Here is an 18,436-nt window from a genome sequence, read left to right as displayed (position 1 = left end):
GACAGTGTCTCAGCGGTGTGTTGTCGGTATTCCAAACTTGCGACAGCAGTGAGAAAACCTGTAATTGCAGAGACAGACAGGCACACACACACACACACACACACACACACACACACACAGACACACACAGACACACACACGCGCACTCAGGCTTTTTGAAAGAGGTTGTTTTAAACGTTAGCCGTTAGCACACGTGACAAATGCAAGTAAGTCAAGGTCAGAGGTCGATTATCAGTACAGCCAATCAGGAAAGGTTAACCAGCAGCGTTAGCCTGGTGGTGCTAACCAGGCTAACCAGGCTGCTCCAGTGTGTGCTGACACCTGGTGGCTAAGCTGAGCGAACAGATCTGTTAACGTGTGTGTGTGTGTGTGTGTGTGTGTGTGTGTCTGTGTGTCTGTGTGTGTGTGTGTGTGTGTGTGTGTGTGTGTGTGTGTGTGTGTGTGTGTGTGTGTGTGTGTGTGGGGGCCTGTTGAGTCCCTGAGGTGTGTTGTAGCTGTGCTGTTCAGGCATGTCGCCGAGCGTCGGGCAAGGCGTGAAGCTATGTGGTGCTCCTGTGGCCTGGCCACGCCCCCTACAGACCATGCCACCTCCAGGCCACACCCACTCACCTCAGCCATTCTCAGTAGAAGACCCTCGAGAGCCTCAAACGACCGATAACGTGGTCCAGTTCGTCACGCGCTCACCTGGTTGCAGCTAACACAAGGCTAACCGTGAGAAGACCCGAGGGGGCGGAGCCTCAGTGACTGCCAGAGGGAGGGGGCGGAGCTTCATAACGGGAGGGGGCAGGACTTCAGTGACTACCAGCCTCGAGGAGTAGTGAGTGATTTCAGGAGGAGAATAACCATTGTCTCGCTAGTTTTATTTCTTCCTGTGACGAAAAAAGCAGCCTAGCCTAGCCTAGCCTAGTGTAGCCTAGCCTAGCCTCGCCTAGTGCCCTCACTAGACATGGCAGGTCTGTTGGGGTGGGAGACGGAGGGAGGAGAAGATGGAGGAGGTCGGTTGAATCTTCTCTGGAAAAGCTAGGCTAACTAGCATTAGCATGCCTGCAGCCACATCCTGCTGCTGTTCCGCTCGTCCTGCTGAGTGTGTGACTGGGTGAGGGGCAACCAGAGGCAAAAATCCAACTCATGGGGTGAGAGTATTTTTTAGCAGTTGCACAACTACTGTACAACTCCAGAAACGCACAACGTTGTGGAAACAAACAACAAACAATGGTGACTGACTTTGCGTCGGATCAAATCAAAAAGTCAACTGACGTCAATAAAGTTGTGTTTGAACAAGTTTTATAGACTGTGTGTGTGTGTGTGTGTGTGTGTGTGTGTGTGTGTGTGTGTGTGTGTGTGTGTGTGTGTGTGTCACTCTTCATGCCAACACTTGGCGGTGACTCAGCATCCAGGAAGCTGTTGAGGCTAATTTATGTTTTCCAGCTCGAGGTGGACGAAGCTCATTGACCACACACACACACACACACAACACACACAGTAGCGCTGTTGTGTAACCTCTGATTGTTGTGCGGCCGAACAAAAAACCCACAACAACACAAAACAACCGTGACCGTGAGGAAGCTGAGCCGCTTCCATGAATTCATTAATATTCTTTTGATATTAAATTAATTTCGAATATTGAACTTTTAGTAATTGGAATGCATGATTCAGCTAATGTTGCTAATGCTAATCCAGGCCCCTGCTAGCCATATGCTAAGAGCTAAGAGCACATTGATGAAATTGTGTTGTTTTTTATGACGTGTGTATTTAATATTCATCATGATCAATGTTAGTTCCTAATCCCCCCCTGTGATTGATTGGCTGTCTGTCTCCTTGGCCCCGCCCCCTGCAGCTTCACCTGGCTGTCTGCTCAGGTGCACAGCAACATGGTGATGCACTTCACCGGCCGCATTGCCGACGGCTTCGACCGCGAGTTCCGCTGCCTCTATGCCGACTCTCAGCCAATCAGCTGCTTCAGCCCCGGCGAGGACGAGGGGGGCGGAGCCTGCTACCCCTCCTACCCTCCTGTCTACCTCCCTGCCTACCCCGGAGCCCAGGGGGCGGTGGACCTGCTGGCTGACAGGTGAGAGAGAGAGAGAGAGAGAGAGAGAGAGAGAGAGAGAGAGAGAGAGAGAGAGAGAGAGAGAGAGAGAGAGAGAGAGAGAGAGAGAGAGAGAGAGAGAGAGACCTTTGTGACATCACAAGGGGCTGATTCCCTCCACAAGCCGTAGCGTTTCCTCACTTCCTGTCCCCTCTTCCCGCCGGAGCCCATTCTTCAGTGCCCCTTGTGACATCACAGGGGGCTGGTCCCCGCCTTTTTCTCACTTCCTGTCCCCCCCCCCGCCCTCCTCTGCAGCCGCCAGAGGGAGCGGCTGAGCTCCGAGTACTCCAGCAGCCAATCCAGCGGCAGCGTCTCCAGCGTGAAGGCGGCACCCACCATGACCTCTGGGACGACCTTCAAGGTCACGCAGGGTCACGACCAGAATGAGGCGACGGTCAGTCCTGAGCGGAGGGAGCGGGCCGGCGCCCTACGCCTCCCCACGCCCAGCGCCCCCGCAGCTAACGGAGGAACCAATCACAGCGCAGCCTCGGAGCAGCGGCCGCCGCCGGCCTACGGCCACACGGGGGCAGCGTACGGCCAGCCGGCCGGCGTGGAGTGGAACAGGTCCAGGGAGGGCGTGCGTGGGTGGGACATGGGCGGGGCCGCCACCAAGTTCCAGACCCTGGCGCTGCACGACCACAAGGGCGGCGCCAAGTCGACGGGCCGCAGCTCCACCAATCAGCTGCTCAACAAGTTCACTGACTTCTTCCTGCCGCAGGCCCCGCCCTCCCAGGGTGCACCCCCGCGGCCCCCCTCCCCCTGGGGGGGGCCCGACCTCACGCAGGCGGAGCCCGAGAGCCAGCAGAGCCCCCCGCCGCCCCCCCCGCTGTCGCCCTCCGGCGCCCCCCTGAGTCGGCAGGACCAGAAGAGGATGACGCTGGGACACAGCAAGCTGGACCTGGTCAACCAGTACAACCACCGCATGAAGGGCAAGCAGGTGTACAGCCGCTTCGAGCTCAAGACCAACAACTGACTCACTGACTCACTGCTGAATCACAGCCGCTTCCAGCTCAAGACCGACAACTGACTCACTGACTCACTGCTGAATCACAGCCGCTTCCAGCTCAAGACCAACAACTGACTCACTGACTCACTGCTGAATCACAGCCGCTTCCAGCTCAAGACCGACAACTGACTCACTGACTCACTGCTGAATCACAGCCGCTTCCAGCTCAAGACCAACAACTGACTCACTGCTGAATCACAGCCGCTTCCAGATCAAGACCGACAACTGACTCACTGACTCACTGTTGAATCACAGCCGCTTCCAGCTCAAGACCAACAACTGACTCACTGACTCACTGACTCACTGCTGAATCACAGCCGCTTCCAGCTCAAGACCGACAACTGACTCACTGACTCACTGCTGAATCACAGCCGCTTCCAGCTCAAGACCAACAACTGACGACTCACAGCTGAGTCACCGTATCACTACTGAATCACAGCCGCTTCCAGCTCAAGACCGACAACTGACTCATTGCTGAGTCACTGGATCACTATCGAATCACTACTGAATCACAGCCGCTTCAGGCTCAAGACCAACAATGGACTCACTGACTCACTGCTGAATCACTAAATCACAACCTCTTCAGGCTCAAGACCAACAACTGACTCACTGCTGAATCACTGAATCACTACTAAATGACTGCTGAATCACAGCTGCTTCAGGCTCAAGACCAACAACTGATTCACGTCTGACTCAATACCAACTTGCTACTGACTCAGAACTGATTAACTACTGACTCAGTACTGACTTGCCACTGACTCACTGGCTGCCTTGTTGGCACCTCCTCCAGCGTCGAGGTCACGCGCTGGGATTTTATTTTGAAATGGTCTCAGAATGGGTTCCTGTTGTCTCCACTTCCTGTTCAGAAGGCCAGAAACAGGAAGTGGAGACAATGTTTTTGGAGGTTGTTTTTATTTTTACTGTCGTCAACAGGAAGTCCCTGCTGAGTCGCTGACTGTTTACATTTTATTTCCATGTGAATCCTGAATGACCTCGGTGGTCTGTGACATCATCAGGCTCTGCCTACCCTGCCACCTGTTGGCCACATGGTGGAACTGCGGTCACGGCTCCTGCTGGTTTCCTGTTAGAACAGGAAGTGGATCATTCTGACAGCATGGAGCTAAGCCCCGCCCCCTGCTGTTTTTGGGATCATTGTACATAGAATCAGTGTCATGTGACATGATCACATGACCTCTGAGTGAATTGACGACTCGTTTGTTTTCTTTTTGTTTTTTTTTGTTTTTTTTACGCACCTGCTTGTTTTTTCATTGGCTAGTGGTCATGTGACCTGCTTCATGCTGTAGATGAAGCAGGAAGTGGTCGATAGGAAGTTGAACTCTTTGGATTTTATTGTGAAAAATTTCTGTTTGACTCCTGAATTAAAAGGTTTACACTTGTTGCAGCATGTTGCGTCTGTTTGAAACTCAAGCCAGTGACGTCATTAGGCCCCCTGCTGGCTGCTGGAGGCAGTGCTCATCACCCTGGATCCTCCAGTGTGTGTGTGTGTGTGTGTGTGTGTGTGTGTCACAGTATTTAGTTGACGGTGACGATTGATCAGACCAACCATTCATTCATTCATTCATTTTCCATACCCGCTTAGTCCCGAGCTCAGGGTCACGGGGGTCTGCTGGAGCCTATCCCAGCTGTCTTAGGTCGAAGGCAGGGTACACCCTGGACAAGTCGCCAGTTCATCGCAGGGCCACATAGAAACGGACAACCATTCACACTCACATGCACACCTACGGACAATTTACAGTGTTCAATTGACCTCACATGCATGTTTTTGGAGTGTGGGAGGAAGCCAGAGAACCCGGAGAGAACCCACGCAGACACAGGGAGAACATGCAAACTCCACACAGAAAGGTCCCAGGCCCGGAATCGAACCCAACTTTCTTGCTGTGAGGCGGCAGCGCTAACCACTGCGCCACCGTGTCGCCCTCAGACCAACCAGCTTCAGTGAAATGTGTGTGTTGTTGTGAGTCCTTTTCTTGTCGTCTCTCCACACAAGCTGTTGTCAACATTGTGTTGCTGTTCAGGAGTGTAAAAAAAAACCAACTCGCGGTCCGGTCCCGTTACACAACACGGAGGGAATTCCTGCTCGATAACAACAACACAACACACAGTCTGACTGGTGCTGGTTACACAACCAGGACGTCCAGTGACTCACAATCGTTGACATCTCAGAGTAACACACGTTGAGCAGCATCAGGTCTGATTGATCTGATCATTAATATGACAATCAATAATATGGGCGTCGCCCTGTGAATGGGCAGAATAGATCCATGGATTATGAATGAAACGGTTGTAATTCATTGATTTTAATATGATAATAATAAGGTATATATTATTATTATTATTATTACTACAACACAATATCATCCACTTGTATATATGTGCGTGTTTATATATGTTAGACATGCACATACTTTTGCATGTCCTATATTTGTGTATGTGAGTTATATTTTATTTCTATCGCGTCGTCTGTCAGCCACTGGCCTCTTCCGCCCCCTGCTGGTGTGGAAGGATCAGCTGGGAACACAGTGAAGGCTTGGAGACGCCTTTGGTTGTGAGTAAAGGCTTTAAAAATAAGGACTGATTGATTGATTGATTGATTGATTGGTTGATTGTAATGACTGAAAACTTTTTTCTTGATGGATTCTATGTTAGAACGTGCTGAATGAAAGTCTTTTAGTCTGACGGTGTGTGTGTGTGTGTGTGTGTGTGTGTGTGTGCTGTTGTGTCACTGACTCAGCAGTTGTCTGGTTGTAGCCGCCAGCAGGGGGTGATGAAGAGGAGAAGGATTTATTATCGTCTTCACCTCCTCCACCAATCATCACCTGCCGCTGCTGCAGGTCTTCATGGCCTCCTGGTGGTGGCGGCTGTATGGTGTCAGTGACCTTTAATGACCTTATGACCCCCCCCCCCGGCCCCCCCCAGGTCAGCTGATCCCCCCCCCCCCCCCCCCCCACACACACACACACACACACACAATATTCCACAGCAGCTCAGCGCTTCAGTTTGCTGCGCAGCACCGACTCCCAGCGGCCACCAGAGGGCGGTGTTGTTGCTCACTGGACGCTGATCGGCTGTTTCTCTCCCCCTGCTGCCGCCCCCAGCGGTCAATCAGCGCCACTGCATCAACATCCCACAGCAAGCAGGCATGCGCACTGAGCGCCTGTCAGGAGCGCGAGGAGGAGGAGGAGGAGGATAGACTGGAGGCGCGCGTGCAGCTCGGCAGACTGGCAACACGCAGCCGTGAGGAGAGGAGGTGGTGGAGGAGGAAGAGGAGGAGGAGGAGGCGCGTGGAGGAGGAGGTGTTCCCGTAAACAAACAGGAGCAAACTGCGCACGAGGAGGGAGGAGGGGGTCTTCAGCCATGGCGGGAGGAGGAGGAGGAGGAGCAGTGAGGAGGAGCAGCAGGAGCAGCGGAGCAGGGCTGCTGGGCTGGAGGAGCTGCTGGCTCCCCCTGCTGGTGGGACTGATGTCAGTGAGCGGAGAGGAAACACAGCTGGTGGAGGTAGGAGAGAGAGCGCGTGCGTGTGCGTGTGCGTGTCTACCAGCCACTCTTTTGTCTACGCGACGCGTGGACAGCGCGCGCCCCCTCCGCTCGCGCGTGACCAGAGGGGGGATTTTGAGGCGGGGGGGTCAGGTGTTCGCGCTGTTCCCCGTTCCGGTTCGGGTTCCGGTTCGGCTGCATCCCCGTGCAGGCTGTCCGCGAGATGATCACTTTAGCGCGTCGTCAGCAGCCAGTCAGCGGCGCGCGCCGAACAAACCCCCCCCCCCTCCAAATATAGACCCCCTCTATAATTAATGAGACTGAGAGGAGGAGGAGGAGGAAGAGGATGAGGAGAAGATAGAAAGAAGAAAGAGTCCTTCTCCTCCTCCTCCTCCTCCCCTTGTTCCTGGTTTTTGCTTCCCAGAAGGTTCTTTAACCAATGGTTCCTCCAGAAGATCCAGTGTCTCATGTGGGAGGAGCTTGTTCTATTGACGCTGTGGAGTCTCCGCCGGCCAATCAGGGCGCTCCGTTCAGCCTCGCACCTTCACACCGTCGCTGTTGCTTTGTTTGCTGCTGCTGCTGCTCGACAACAACAACAACAGCATGTACAGTGTGTGTGTGTGTGTGTGTGTGTGTGTGTGGAGAGGGGCAGGCGGGGGGGCATCTTGATTGATTGATTGATGATTGGCTCCTCCCCCTCCAGCCTCCTGTTTTCAAGTGATGTCATCAGGAGCAGGTGTCAGGTGATCAGCTGCTCTGAAGATGAGAGTCAGAGGTTCTCCTTCATTGATTGGCTGTGTGTGTGTGTGTGTGTGTGTGTGTGTGTGTGTGTGTGTGCTATATGACACCACAGTGAGCTCAGTTCACTGTTGTGGGATTATTAAAGTCTCTCATGTTACGCCGTTAGCGACGTGAAGCTAAACGTGTTTCCTTCCTAAACCCTCTGACACAGCTGCTGTTAGCACCACTGTTAGCGTCACTGTGGCTGTGTGTCCCGCTATCGCTCGGAGAAAAATGAAACCTTTGGAACCTTTGGAATTTTCTGGAGTCTCACAGTATACACACACACACACACACACACACACATATATGTACTGTATGTATACATATATACGTATATACATATGTATACATACATATAAAGATGTTTTCACAAGAATCAGAAGGGCTTTATTTGTCCCACATGAAGGAGCTTTAGCTAGCAGGGTTAGCAACAGCACAGTGCAAAGAGTGAATGAAGGAGAAACAGAAATAAAATACACACAAAGGAACTATGTGTCTAAATCAGTGATGAAAATAGGTTAAAAAAAAGACATTTTTAAAAGTTTAATTGAAACGTTATTAAGAAATAAATTGTATTAATGTTTAATAATGAATCATGCAGCGGTGGGGTTTCCTCCCGGACAAGAGGGAGAAGAAGGAGGAGGTGGAGGAGGAGAAGGAGGAGGAGGAGGAGGAGAAGGAGGAGGAGGAGAAGTGGGTCGTGATGTGAACCAGCTGAACCGACTCAGAGACAGAATGAATGAATAGTTTATCAGCGGCAGACGGAACTATTTTTATCCCTGCAGACGGTGAAGGGAGACGCTGAGGCACAGGTAGAGGTGAGGGAGGTGAAGGGGGGGGAGCAGGAGGGGGAGCAGGAGGTGGAGGAGGAGCAGGGGGAGCAGTAGGGAGAGTGCCGCCTCAGCTGCAGCTCAGCTCCAGAACTCACAGCAGTCTCCGCAGGAACAGAGTGCTTGGTGGTGTGGCTGTCCTGCTCTCTGCTGCCGCCCTGCTGGTCCACCGTGGTAGTGCGCCTGAGCCACCAGAGAGGAACATTCAAGAAACACAGAGTTTAAATCTGCCTGGGATTCACCTGACGACTGCACACACACACACACACACACACACACACACACACACACACACACACACAACCTGACAACTTGATCACTGCAGTGTGTGTGTGTGTGTGTGTGTGTGTGTGTGTGTCAGGTTGCTGAGATGCTGCTGCTGGTCTTCACTGTCAAATATTAATGACCCCACGTTGCTCGTCGTTTAACTCCTCCTTCTCCCCCTCCCCCTCCTCCTCCTGCCCCTCCTCCTCCTGCCCCTCCCCCAACCCCTCCTCCTCCTCCTCCTGCTCCTGCTCCTCCTCCTCAGACCTGGTTGAAGACCTATGGTTATCTCCTCCCTCTGGACCAGAGGCAGCAGTCGGACCTCCAGTCAGCTGTGGCCTCCATGCAGAGGTTCTACGGCCTCCCGGCCAGCGGCGTCCTGGACCAGACCACCGTGGAGTAAGACCCCCCCCACACACACACACACACACACACACATCCCATAATGAGCATCATTGTCATCATAACAATCATGATGATGAGAATAATAATAATCAATCAATCAATCAATGACATCCAGCGGCGTCTCAAAGCCTCTTTATCCAATCAGAGGAATCCCAAGTTGTCCTCCAGAGCAGCAGGGGGCGACAGTGGCCTGGAAGAACTCCCACCTGGAGCAGATCCAGACTCCACAGGGGGTCCATCTGCCTTTCATATTATAATGATGCTCCTCCTTTGCTCCTGACTCCTCCTCCTCCCTATGGACTGAAGGCATCAATGATAACATAGACGGATGGACGCTTGACTTGATTCCAGCTCCTCCTCCTGTGGTCATGTGGTCATGTGGTCATGTGGTCATGTGGTGGGTCTGTGCATGTCACTTCCTGTGTGTGGAGGGAGGAGGGGGTGCGACAGGAAGTTGTCGTACAGGTCACCTGACCTTGCTGTGGGTGCAGGTGGATGCGGAGGCCTCGCTGCGGCGTCCCCGACCGGCCGGCCAGCAGGTGGCGCCAGAGGAGGCGCCGCTACGCCCTGACGGGTCAGAGGTGGCGGGACAAGAAGGTCTCCTACAGGTCGGTGTGGGAGGCTCGGCTCCGCCCCTTCCTACCTCTCCCTCCCTCTCTCTCCCTGACTTGGCAGTGATTGGCTAACCCCCCCCCTCCCCCCCAGTATCTCCAACTACACCCCCAAGGTCGGCCACAAGGACACCCACAGGGCCATACGGAGGGCCTTCAACATCTGGCAGGCTGTCACACCACTCAGCTTCCAGGTAGGACCACCGTGAGGTCATCGCTGTGATGTCATCGCTGTGAGGTCATCGCTGTGAGGTCATCACTGTGAGGTCATCACTGGTTCTGATGTCATCGCTGTGAGGTCATCACTGTGAGGTCATCATTACACCGATGATGACATCACAGCGATGACATCACAACAATGGCCTCAGTGCCGTGACAGTGTCTTGATGTCATCGCTGTGAGGTCATCGCTGTGATGTCATCCTGGTTCCCGGGTCATCAGCCACAGCTGGAAGGGTTGGTTGGGTGGAGGAGGAGCCAGTTTAGCTCAGCTCAGCTAAGCTTAGCTCAGCTCAGCTGACCTCCTCTCGCCGTGTGCTGCAGGAGGTGCCGTACTCGGAGGTGAAGCTCCAGGGGAAGGAGGCCGACATCATGATCTTCTTTGCGTCTGGTTTCCATGGCGACAGCTCGCCGTTTGACGGCGAGGGCGGCTTCCTGGCGCACGCCTACTTCCCCGGCGCCGGCATCGGCGGTGACACGCACTTCGACCTGGACGAGCCCTGGACGCTGGCCGACGCCCACCACAACGGTCAGAGCCACCTCGCGTCCAATCGCATTCCTCCACAGCCACGGCCTGCTTGTAGCTCCGCCTCTTTTTCCTCAGACGACACCGTTTGGTCAGAGGGTGAACTACTGTACACGGCAAACCCTACAGCAAACTACACAGTGAACTGCACAACAAACTACGCAGCAAACTACAGCGGGCGGGAGAAGCTGAGCCGAGCAGGAAGTGCGGCTGCCTCTGCGTCCCTCTCACTAACCCCGCCTCCTCCCTGCAGGTAACGACCTCTTCCTGGTTGCGGTCCACGAGTTGGGCCACGCCCTGGGCCTGGAGCACTCCAGCGACCCTGCAGCCATCATGGCTCCTTTCTACCAGCACATGGACACCCAGAGCTTCAGCCTGCCGCTGGACGACCTGCAGGGCATCCAGAAGATCTACGGTGGCTCACTCTTCATCAGCATCTTCATCATCTTCATCAGCATCCTTATTATCTTCATCATCAGCATCCTTAACATCTTCATCATCAGCATCCTTAACATCTTCATCAGCATAATCCTTAACATCTTCATCAGCATCTTGAATATCATCATCATCATCAGCAGCATATTCACCATCATCTTCATCATTTTCACCACCATAATCATTATCACCATCATCATCTTCATCAGCATAATCATCATCTTCATCATCACCTTTAGCAACATCAGAAATAATGTGTAAAGTACAGTAAGGTCATTGTGTATTTGTATGTCTTGACTTTCTGCTGCATCCCTGGGTGGCGGCCAACAGGGGTCCCCACCCCCATGCTGGAGCCCACGCGGCCGCTGCCCACCCTGCCGCCCCGCCGCCACCAGGGCGGCGCCACCGCCACCTCGGAGCGGAAGCGCTTGCTGGCCGGGACCGGCGAGCCCGACATCTGCGACGGCAACTTCAACACGGTGGCCGTCCTCCGCAGGGAGATGTTTGTCTTCAAGGTGAGGCCCCGCCCACGCAGAGAGCAGGCCAGGAAGCTGGAAGCTGATTGGACGGCTGATAGTCCGGGGCTGGGCCAGCCCGTTGACTGGTGGGCCACAATGGGTTGTAAAATGTGACGGAGGAGCTGGAGCAGCAGCAGCAGATGGATGGAGAACCACCTAGAACCACCTGGAAACACCCAGAACCACCTAGGACCACCGCAGAATTACCAAGAACCAGCTAGAACCACCTAGAACCTCCTCAGAACCAGCTACAACCACTCTAGAACCACCACAGAACCACCCAGTACCACCTAGAAGCAAATAGATTCACTCCAGGACCAGCTAGAACCACTTAGCACCTCCTCAGAACCAACTACAACCACTCTAGAACCAGCTAGAACCACCTAGAACCTCCTTAGAACCACCCGGTGTGTGTGTGTGTGTGTGTGTGTGTGTGTGTGTGGTGGTGCAGGACGGCTGGTTCTGGAGGCTGAGGGGCCAGCAGGTCCAGGAGGGCTACCCCATGCAGATCCAGCTCTTCTGGAAGGGTCTGCCCTCCAGGATCGACGCCGCCTACGAGAGGCCCGACGGGAGGTTCGTCTTCTTCACAGGTGAGAACAGGAAGAGGAGGGGCTGCTCACCTGACCTCCTCCTCCTCCTCCTCCTCCACTTTCTCCTCCTCTTCCTCTGCTACGACTCCTCCTTCTCTTCTTCTTCTTCCTCCACTTTCAATTCCTCCTCCTCCTCCTCCTCCTCCTCCTCCTTCTCCACCTCCTCCTCCACCTCCTCCAACATCTTCTGACTGCTGATGTCTCAACATCTGTCTGACACACACACACACACACACACACACACACACACACACACAGTCAGTATCAGGTATCTCCAGCGCCCCCTGAGGAGCAGCTGAGGAGGTGATTGGAGCTCCTCCCTCCCAGCAGACGGTGTGTGCTCTGCGTCGCCCCCTGCAGGCGACCAGTACTGGCTGTTCCGGGAGGTGTGGGCGGAGCCTGGCTACCCCCGCAGCGTGCGGGAGCTGGGCGCCACGCTGCCGCTGGACGGCATCCAGGCGGCGCTGCGCTGGGAGCCGCTGGCCAAGACCTACTTCTTCAGGGGCGCCCTCTACTGGCGCTACAGTGAAGAGCGCCGCACCGTCGACCCCGGCTACCCCAAACCCATCGCCGTGTGGAACGGCACGCCCCACGGCCTGCAGGGGGCGTTCATCAGCCGCCAGGGAGGTCAGTCTGTCTGTCTGCCTCACACACACACACACACACATATACATATACATGTGTGTGTGTGTACCCCTTTTTCATTCTTTCTTCTCCTCCTCCCTCTCCTCCTGCTCCTCCTCCTCTTGCTGCTCCTGCTCCTCCTGCTCCTCCTCCTCCTGCTGCACCTGCTCCTGCTCCTCCTGCTCCTCCTCCTCCTGCTGCACCTGCTCCTGCTCCTCCTGCTCCTCCTCCTCCTGCTGCACCTCCTCCTCCTCCTGCTCCTCCTCCTCCTCCTCCTGCTGTACCTGCTCCTCCTCCTCCTGCTCCTCCTGCTCCTCCTCCTTTCCTCCTCCTCCTCCTCCTGCTCCTCCTGCTCCTCCTCAGACTACACCTACTTCTACAAGGGGCGGGACTACTGGAAGTTTGACAACCAGCGGTTGGCGGTCCTTCCTGGCTACCCTCAGTCCATCCTGCGGGACTGGATGGGCTGTGTCCCCCCCGAGGCCAGCGGGGGGCGCCGCACGCCCCTGGAGGAGGTGGACATCACGGTGGCCCTGGACCAGGTGGGGTCAAAGGTCAATGCCCTGGCCGTGGTCCTGCCCTGCGTCCTGGCCCTGTGCATCCTGGTGCTGCTCTACACCATCTGCCAGTTCCACAACAAGGGGGCGCTGCAGGACGCCGCCACGCAACACTGCTACAAGTACCCCGTCCAGGAGTGGGTGTGACTCTGGAGGGGCAGGGGGTCAGAGGTCACGACACTGACGACCCCACTTAGGTATCGGACAAGATTGGAGGAGGAGCCGGCGTTCCAGCGGTTCTCCTCCTGAAGGAACCAGGACTAGGACCTGAACTAGGACCAGGCCTGGGACCAAGACTGGTTCTGGGACTGGGACCAGCAGTGGGACTAGGACTGGGACCTGGATTAGGACTTTTTCTTCTTGGACCTACAACACAAATCTTCTCAGCGGAACGGGAAAAAAAAAGAGGAAGTGGGGCTGAAATATTTGCTCCTGAAGCCAAACAGCGCCTCCTGCAGGTCAACTGTAGAACTCAGCTGAAATTTCCATTAGCTCACACCTCCGTTAGCTCACACCTCCATTATAAAACAGGAAGTGACTGCAACGATGCAGGAAGTCCACGGGCCCCTACAGATCCAAACATGGGATTCAGAGAATTGACCAGACGTTCACCCAAGACCCAAATATCAACCCAGACTCAATGTTACCTCATTAGCTGTTAGCTATTAGCATGCAGCATTTAGCTGATGACGTCAGTAGAAGAAGGAGGAGGAGGAGTAGGAGGAGGGGTTTAATTCCGGGGCTGGAAATGTAGGAGTCTTAAAGTCCAAAAGACTGCTCCATTAGCATTAGCATTAGCATTAGCCACTTCTAGACTCTGGTAAAAGGCAGGAGCAGGAAGCCAGCAGTACGTCTGACAGGAAGATGAGCTGCAGAGTCAGAAGCAGCAGCTGCTGCTGGTTCTGGTTCTGGTTCAGTGTGAAGGTCGGTCAGCACCTCAGCAGACAAAAGTCTTCTTCTCCACCTTCACTCCACCCTGGGCTTGTTTAATTTCTGACCTGCATCGCCACCTAGTGACCCGTGGCTGCACCGACAGGATCCAGTGCCTTGCTCGGCAGCACTTCAGTGCTCGACACTCCTCTCTGATTGTTGTTGATTCAATTATTTATTTATTTATTTATTTGCTGCTCCACGTTGCCATTTGTGACAGTGATGAGTCCCGACCTCTGACCCCTGACCTCTGACCCCGGCTGGGAGGAGGGTGCAGTGGGTCTCACCAGACGTCTGTCAGTGGAAGTGAATGACTTGAAGAACCGTGTTTCTCCTCATTGACATGAGAAAGAGTCAGTGAGTCAGTCAGTGAGTCGGTCAGTCAGTCAGTCAGTCAGTCAGTCGGTCAGTGAGTCAGTCAGTCAGTCAGTCAGTCGGTCAGTGAGTAAGTCAGTCAGTGAGTCAGTGAGTCAGTCGGTCAGTGAGTCGGTCAGTCAGTGAGTCAGTCGGTCAGTGAGTCAGTCAGTCAGTGAGTCAGTCGGTCAGTGAGTCGGTCAGTCAGTGAGTCAGTCGGTCAGTGAGTCAGTCAGTCAGTGAGTCAGTGAGTCAGTCGGTCAGTGAGTCAGTCAGTCAGTGAGACATTGGGAGTTTTTGAAAGCCTCAGGCATCACTTTCTGTTGGTCCAGATCAATCACAGTCAAGCTGAGACTCTGTGACTCCAATAACTGGATCATGTGACACATTTTAAAAACAAGGAAATAAGAAATCTGTAAATCAGCAGCAGGTCGATCAATAACTCAACCAGACGATTGACTTGTCTGTGATGTCAGACGGTGCACTTAATGAAGCGACTTCATCATCAATTAAAGTGATTGATCATGGTGACGGAGAGCTAAACTGAACCTTCTGACAGGTTGAATTCATTTACAAACCATCCAATTATCTTCAACTGTTTCCATTCTGGCCTTATCGTTCTGCTGTGTTCCTACCTTGGAAAGCTTCTGCTTCTCTGTTGTGGCAGCGCAGCTCATTTGTCAACGGTGACTTCCTTCTTTTGGTCTCTGAATGTCTTTTGATATTTGATGCGGTCAGAGGCAACGTGGCAAACACAGCTTCTCCTCAGAAAATGGGCGGAGCTTCTAAACCAGGTGGTGGTGGGCCAAACCTTTGACTGGTGGGCCACAATGGGTTCTTAAATGTGACAGAGGGGCGGCAGCAGCATTAGATGGATGGATATCCAGCTAGAACCACCCAGAACCACCCAGAACCACTCCAACCACTCAAGAACCAACTGTAACCATCCAGAACCACCTAGAACCATCCAGAACTACATAGAAACACCCCAGAACCACTCCAACCACTCTAGAACCACCTAGAACCTGAAAGGCAGCATCTCAGTTGGCTGGACCATGATGTCTATCTGATCAATATCTGCTTTTTTATTGATCGCAGATCATTCTTGATGAACATGTGACCAGTTTCAGGTTGTTTTCTCAATGCTTCCCAACTTGGCTCTCTGGCGCCACCTGTCCACTGGAACCAGGAACTGGCTTTGTTAGCCTGTTGTGGCCTTTAGTTTCTGACTCTCTGCTCTTACCATAATAATAATGATAATAATAATAATAATAATAATAATAATGATGATGATGATAATTATAAAGAGATGTGGTGTGATCCGCTGTAGTTTGAACAGGAAGTTTTATTGTGACTTTAGAGCTTTAAGAGACTTTTCATTCAGTCGTTGTTTTCTTACGGAGGAAGTTGTTGTGTAAATACGGCTTCCTGTTTGTTCTGTTGGGCTTTTTGGACTAAAATGGGTTGATTATAAAAAATAATTAAAATGTCAAAAAAAAAGATCTGGCGCTGGCTCACTTCTTGACACGCACATTTGAAGCAGTTTGGGTTTTTCCCCACTTTGTTGTTCAGACATCAAACCTTGTAAACGGAAAGCAGTTTTTTAAATCTTATTCCTGTGTGAAACGAGGACCATGATGCTTTGCACACCATGTTTGTATGCTGACACTGAGAGAGGCACGTTTCCTGTCAGTTCCAGCAGTTGCCACTGGGCTTTGGTTCTGATCCGTGTTCTCATGTGGGTTTTAAAACCGTCTCATCAGCAACACAACCTTCTGTTCATGACAACGTGTCCAATAAAGTGACAAAAACCAAACTTTATTGTCAAGGATCTCGTGTTTTCCGGTAAATAAATAATAATGTGCAGTGTGTATGTAACACACAGGAGTCTTCTGTCTGTTCATTCATCTGAGGCTCAAACATTGTGTGAAGCCTGTGACTTTATTTTTTATTTGTGTTTACAACATGATTTGTTTGAATTGAGAAAACTGAAATTGAAAAATCTATTAACACACACACACACACACACACACACACACACACACACACACACACACACACACACACACACACACACACACACACACACACACACACACACACGCACGGAGCAGCTTCTCCAGTTCCCTCTGGTTCCACTCAGCTGGTACTGGTGGTGGTGGTGGTGGTCCAGCTGAGGACCAGTTCAGTACCAGTTGGTGCAGCAGATCATGAAGCTCATGTCGTCTACCTTCCTGTTTCCCATCAGGCACTGGGGCAGCTCCGTAGTGCCCCCTGTGGCGACACCACGCAGCTTGTGAATGTCTGCAGAAGCATCATCCAGGAGATGCAGGTGGGATCTTTTCATTTACCTTCCAATTTGGTGGAATCTGATTGGCTGGTTTTGGTGGCAGGAGCTTCCTCTCCTCCTTCCTCCTCCTCCTCCTCCTCGCGGCTTCGCCCTCCTCCCATGGTCGCCGGTGCTTTCAGTGAGTCTACAGCGCCACCACAGGACACAGCGGGTGAGAACGTGGTTCCTGGGAAGGCTTTAAACAATACGTGTCAAACCCTGGCCTGCAGGCCAATACACAATCACTTTCAGATACTTGCAATTCGAGCTCATGAACAGCAGGGGGCGTGGTGTTTTGTGTTATCAACTCATAAAAACAAAACAAACTTTTTTTTTTTTAAATGATGCATTTTGCAGGACATCTTTTCGTTTAAGGGGCTATGTAGGTTCGACTAGACGGTGGGTAATGATGCATTTTGCAGGACATCTTTTCGTTTAAGGGGCTATGTAGGTTCGACTAGACGGTGGGTGCTAACTAGTGAGCCAGCTAGCTGCAGGGCCGTTAGCTAACCGTCCCACCCACCGTCAGAGTGTGGAAGTGCCAGTTTACCTGTAGCTTGCTAACGCAGCAATCGCTTACTGAATAAGCCCCACCCCTTACCCAGGGTGAACAACTTCAAGGCTAGCTCACTGGCTAACGCAGAGAGAGAGAGAGAGAGAGAGCGAGAGAGAGAGAGAGAGAGGGAGAGAGAGAGAGAGAGAGAGAGAGCTAACTTCCTCCCACCTCGTCGTCCCGCGCGGCCGCCGCTTCCCGCCACTCGTTGCTGTCTCCGGGCAGACTTTCGGTCAAGCGGGGCTTCACAGATCGTCTGTGTCCGGACAGAGCAGTCACTCCGGACCACGGCCGTGGCTTAGTTCACATTGGAAGATTGTTCCGAGTGAACTCCTTACAATTAAAATGTTTCAATCAGCTGCACACACACACACACACACACACACACACACACACACACACACACACACACACACACACACACACGTTTATCGGGAATACGTCTCCGTCAGGCTGGCAGGACGTGGGGATGCTGGATGTGGAAGTAGGGTCCTTAAGGTCCGAAGTGTAAAATTTGGCCTATATTATGATTTTTATATTGGTAAACGCTTAACATGCAGCCCATGAGTACATAAATAATAGTGTATAATCACAGTGCAAAAATACAATTTTGTATTTACATACATATGTGTGTATTATTATTATTATTATTATTATTATTATTATTATTATTATTATTATTTCCCCGAGGCTGAAGAAAGTTAAAGATGACGGTGTTCCATAAACTCTGAAAACTGGCTGCACCGCCACCTGAAAATACGACGGGGTGAGACCTCTCACTCCGCCCCCCCCCCCGCCCCCCTTATTTCGTGGCCGTGACGTCGCTAACGGAATGTGTAAAACACACAGGCGTCACTCGAAGCTCCTCGACGTGATTGGCTTTCCAGCTGCTATCCAACGAGGAGAGGGGCGGGGCGGGGCTGTTGCCAAGCAGGTTAGAGAGGAAGGAGTTTGGGGGTACGGTGACCGAGCAGTGCCAAAGTTTAAACACTTTTACAAAGGTGGAGACAATTTTATAGTTGTAGACCTTTGTGATCATTTTTTCGCGTCCTGTGTGTTTGTTTTCATAAATATAATTGTTTATTGGATGTAAAAACGTATTCCAACAATGTGAAAATTTTTTGTCAAACTTGGTGAAAGTGTTTCTCCTTTTGTAATATTGTACCTCTCGGCCACCGTAGTGTGTGTGTGTGTGTGTGGTGGGGGCGTTTTATCAAACCAGCTGATACTTCGTGGTGTGCTGGTGTCTAAAAACGAAGAGCGATTCAGGTTCTGACATTGTCACGTCTACTCGTCATGACACTGGGTCGTCACTTCCTCTT

The 18,436-nt window shown here is 52.5% G+C and overlaps 2 protein-coding genes and 2 long non-coding RNA genes across 7 annotated transcripts in view; 2 read left to right on the top strand and 2 right to left on the bottom strand.

Annotated features, from left to right (window-relative positions):
- The window catches only part of fam83c (family with sequence similarity 83 member C), a 7,051-nt gene extending 2,561 nt beyond the window's left edge, over positions 1-4,490 (top strand). Inside the window, exons 4-6 of one of the 2 annotated variants that reach the window (XM_076013166.1) lie at positions 1,838-2,068; positions 2,342-3,040; positions 3,755-4,490. In XM_076013166.1, coding sequence (XP_075869281.1) covers positions 1,838-2,068; positions 2,342-3,040; positions 3,755-3,773 — 949 coding nt within the window. In that variant the 3' untranslated portion in view covers positions 3,774-4,490. Of the gene's footprint in view, positions 1-1,837; positions 2,069-2,341; positions 3,165-3,754 lie in introns of those variants that run through there. The other variant, XM_076013165.1, reaches the window with a different exon arrangement.
- On the bottom strand, positions 2,643-3,789 carry LOC142879748 (uncharacterized). The gene is made up of 2 exons (XR_012925346.1): positions 3,522-3,789; positions 2,643-3,445 (listed from the first exon to the last, which is right to left on the bottom strand). It is a non-coding gene; the product is annotated as an uncharacterized LOC142879748 (long non-coding RNA).
- Positions 4,491-6,395: 1,905 nt separating the features above from the next.
- On the top strand, positions 6,396-14,338 carry mmp24 (matrix metallopeptidase 24). Its single transcript, XM_076013164.1, has 11 exons — positions 6,396-6,608; positions 8,730-8,863; positions 9,361-9,477; positions 9,575-9,674; positions 10,023-10,227; positions 10,478-10,639; positions 10,990-11,174; positions 11,629-11,767; positions 12,128-12,394; positions 12,755-13,799; positions 13,836-14,338. Exons 1-10 carry the CDS (start codon positions 6,468-6,470, stop codon positions 13,093-13,095), a joined length of 1,791 nt encoding a protein of 596 aa, XP_075869279.1. The 5' UTR covers positions 6,396-6,467; the 3' UTR covers positions 13,096-13,799; positions 13,836-14,338.
- A 1,859-nt stretch (positions 14,339-16,197) lies between these two features.
- LOC142879747 (uncharacterized) lies at positions 16,198-17,305 on the bottom strand. 3 transcript variants are annotated; one of them, XR_012925345.1, is made up of 3 exons: positions 17,286-17,305; positions 16,584-16,706; positions 16,198-16,506 (listed from the first exon to the last, which is right to left on the bottom strand). It is a non-coding gene; the product is annotated as an uncharacterized LOC142879747 (long non-coding RNA). The 3 variants fall into 3 exon arrangements; XR_012925344.1 differs by lacking the exon at positions 17,286-17,305 and adding an exon at positions 17,163-17,276; XR_012925343.1 differs by lacking the exon at positions 17,286-17,305 and having other exon boundaries at positions 16,584-17,156.
- Positions 17,306-18,436: the final 1,131 nt, after the last annotated feature.

This window comes from Nelusetta ayraudi, unplaced genomic scaffold, assembly GCF_046127955.1.
Source record: "Nelusetta ayraudi isolate G7.1 ecotype Tasmania unplaced genomic scaffold, CSIRO-AGI_Nayr_v1 ptg000146l, whole genome shotgun sequence".
Classification (NCBI taxonomy): Eukaryota; Metazoa; Chordata; class Actinopteri; order Tetraodontiformes; family Monacanthidae; genus Nelusetta; species Nelusetta ayraudi.
Note: the sequence above shows the minus strand (reverse complement) of the source record. Positions and strands in the feature narration are given on the sequence as shown.

Bases quoted from the DNA above. Each gene is read 5' to 3' on its own strand.
- mmp24 (XM_076013164.1), top strand. From the start codon at position 6,468: ATGGCGGGAGGAGGAGGAGGAGGAGCAGTGAGGAGGAGCAGCAGGAGC. The intron at 10,228-10,477 runs GTCAGAGCCACC...TCCTCCCTGCAG, and splicing joins GGCCGACGCCCACCACAACG to GTAACGACCTCTTCCTGGTT. The intron at 10,640-10,989 runs GTGGCTCACTCT...GGCGGCCAACAG, and splicing joins GGGCATCCAGAAGATCTACG to GGGTCCCCACCCCCATGCTG.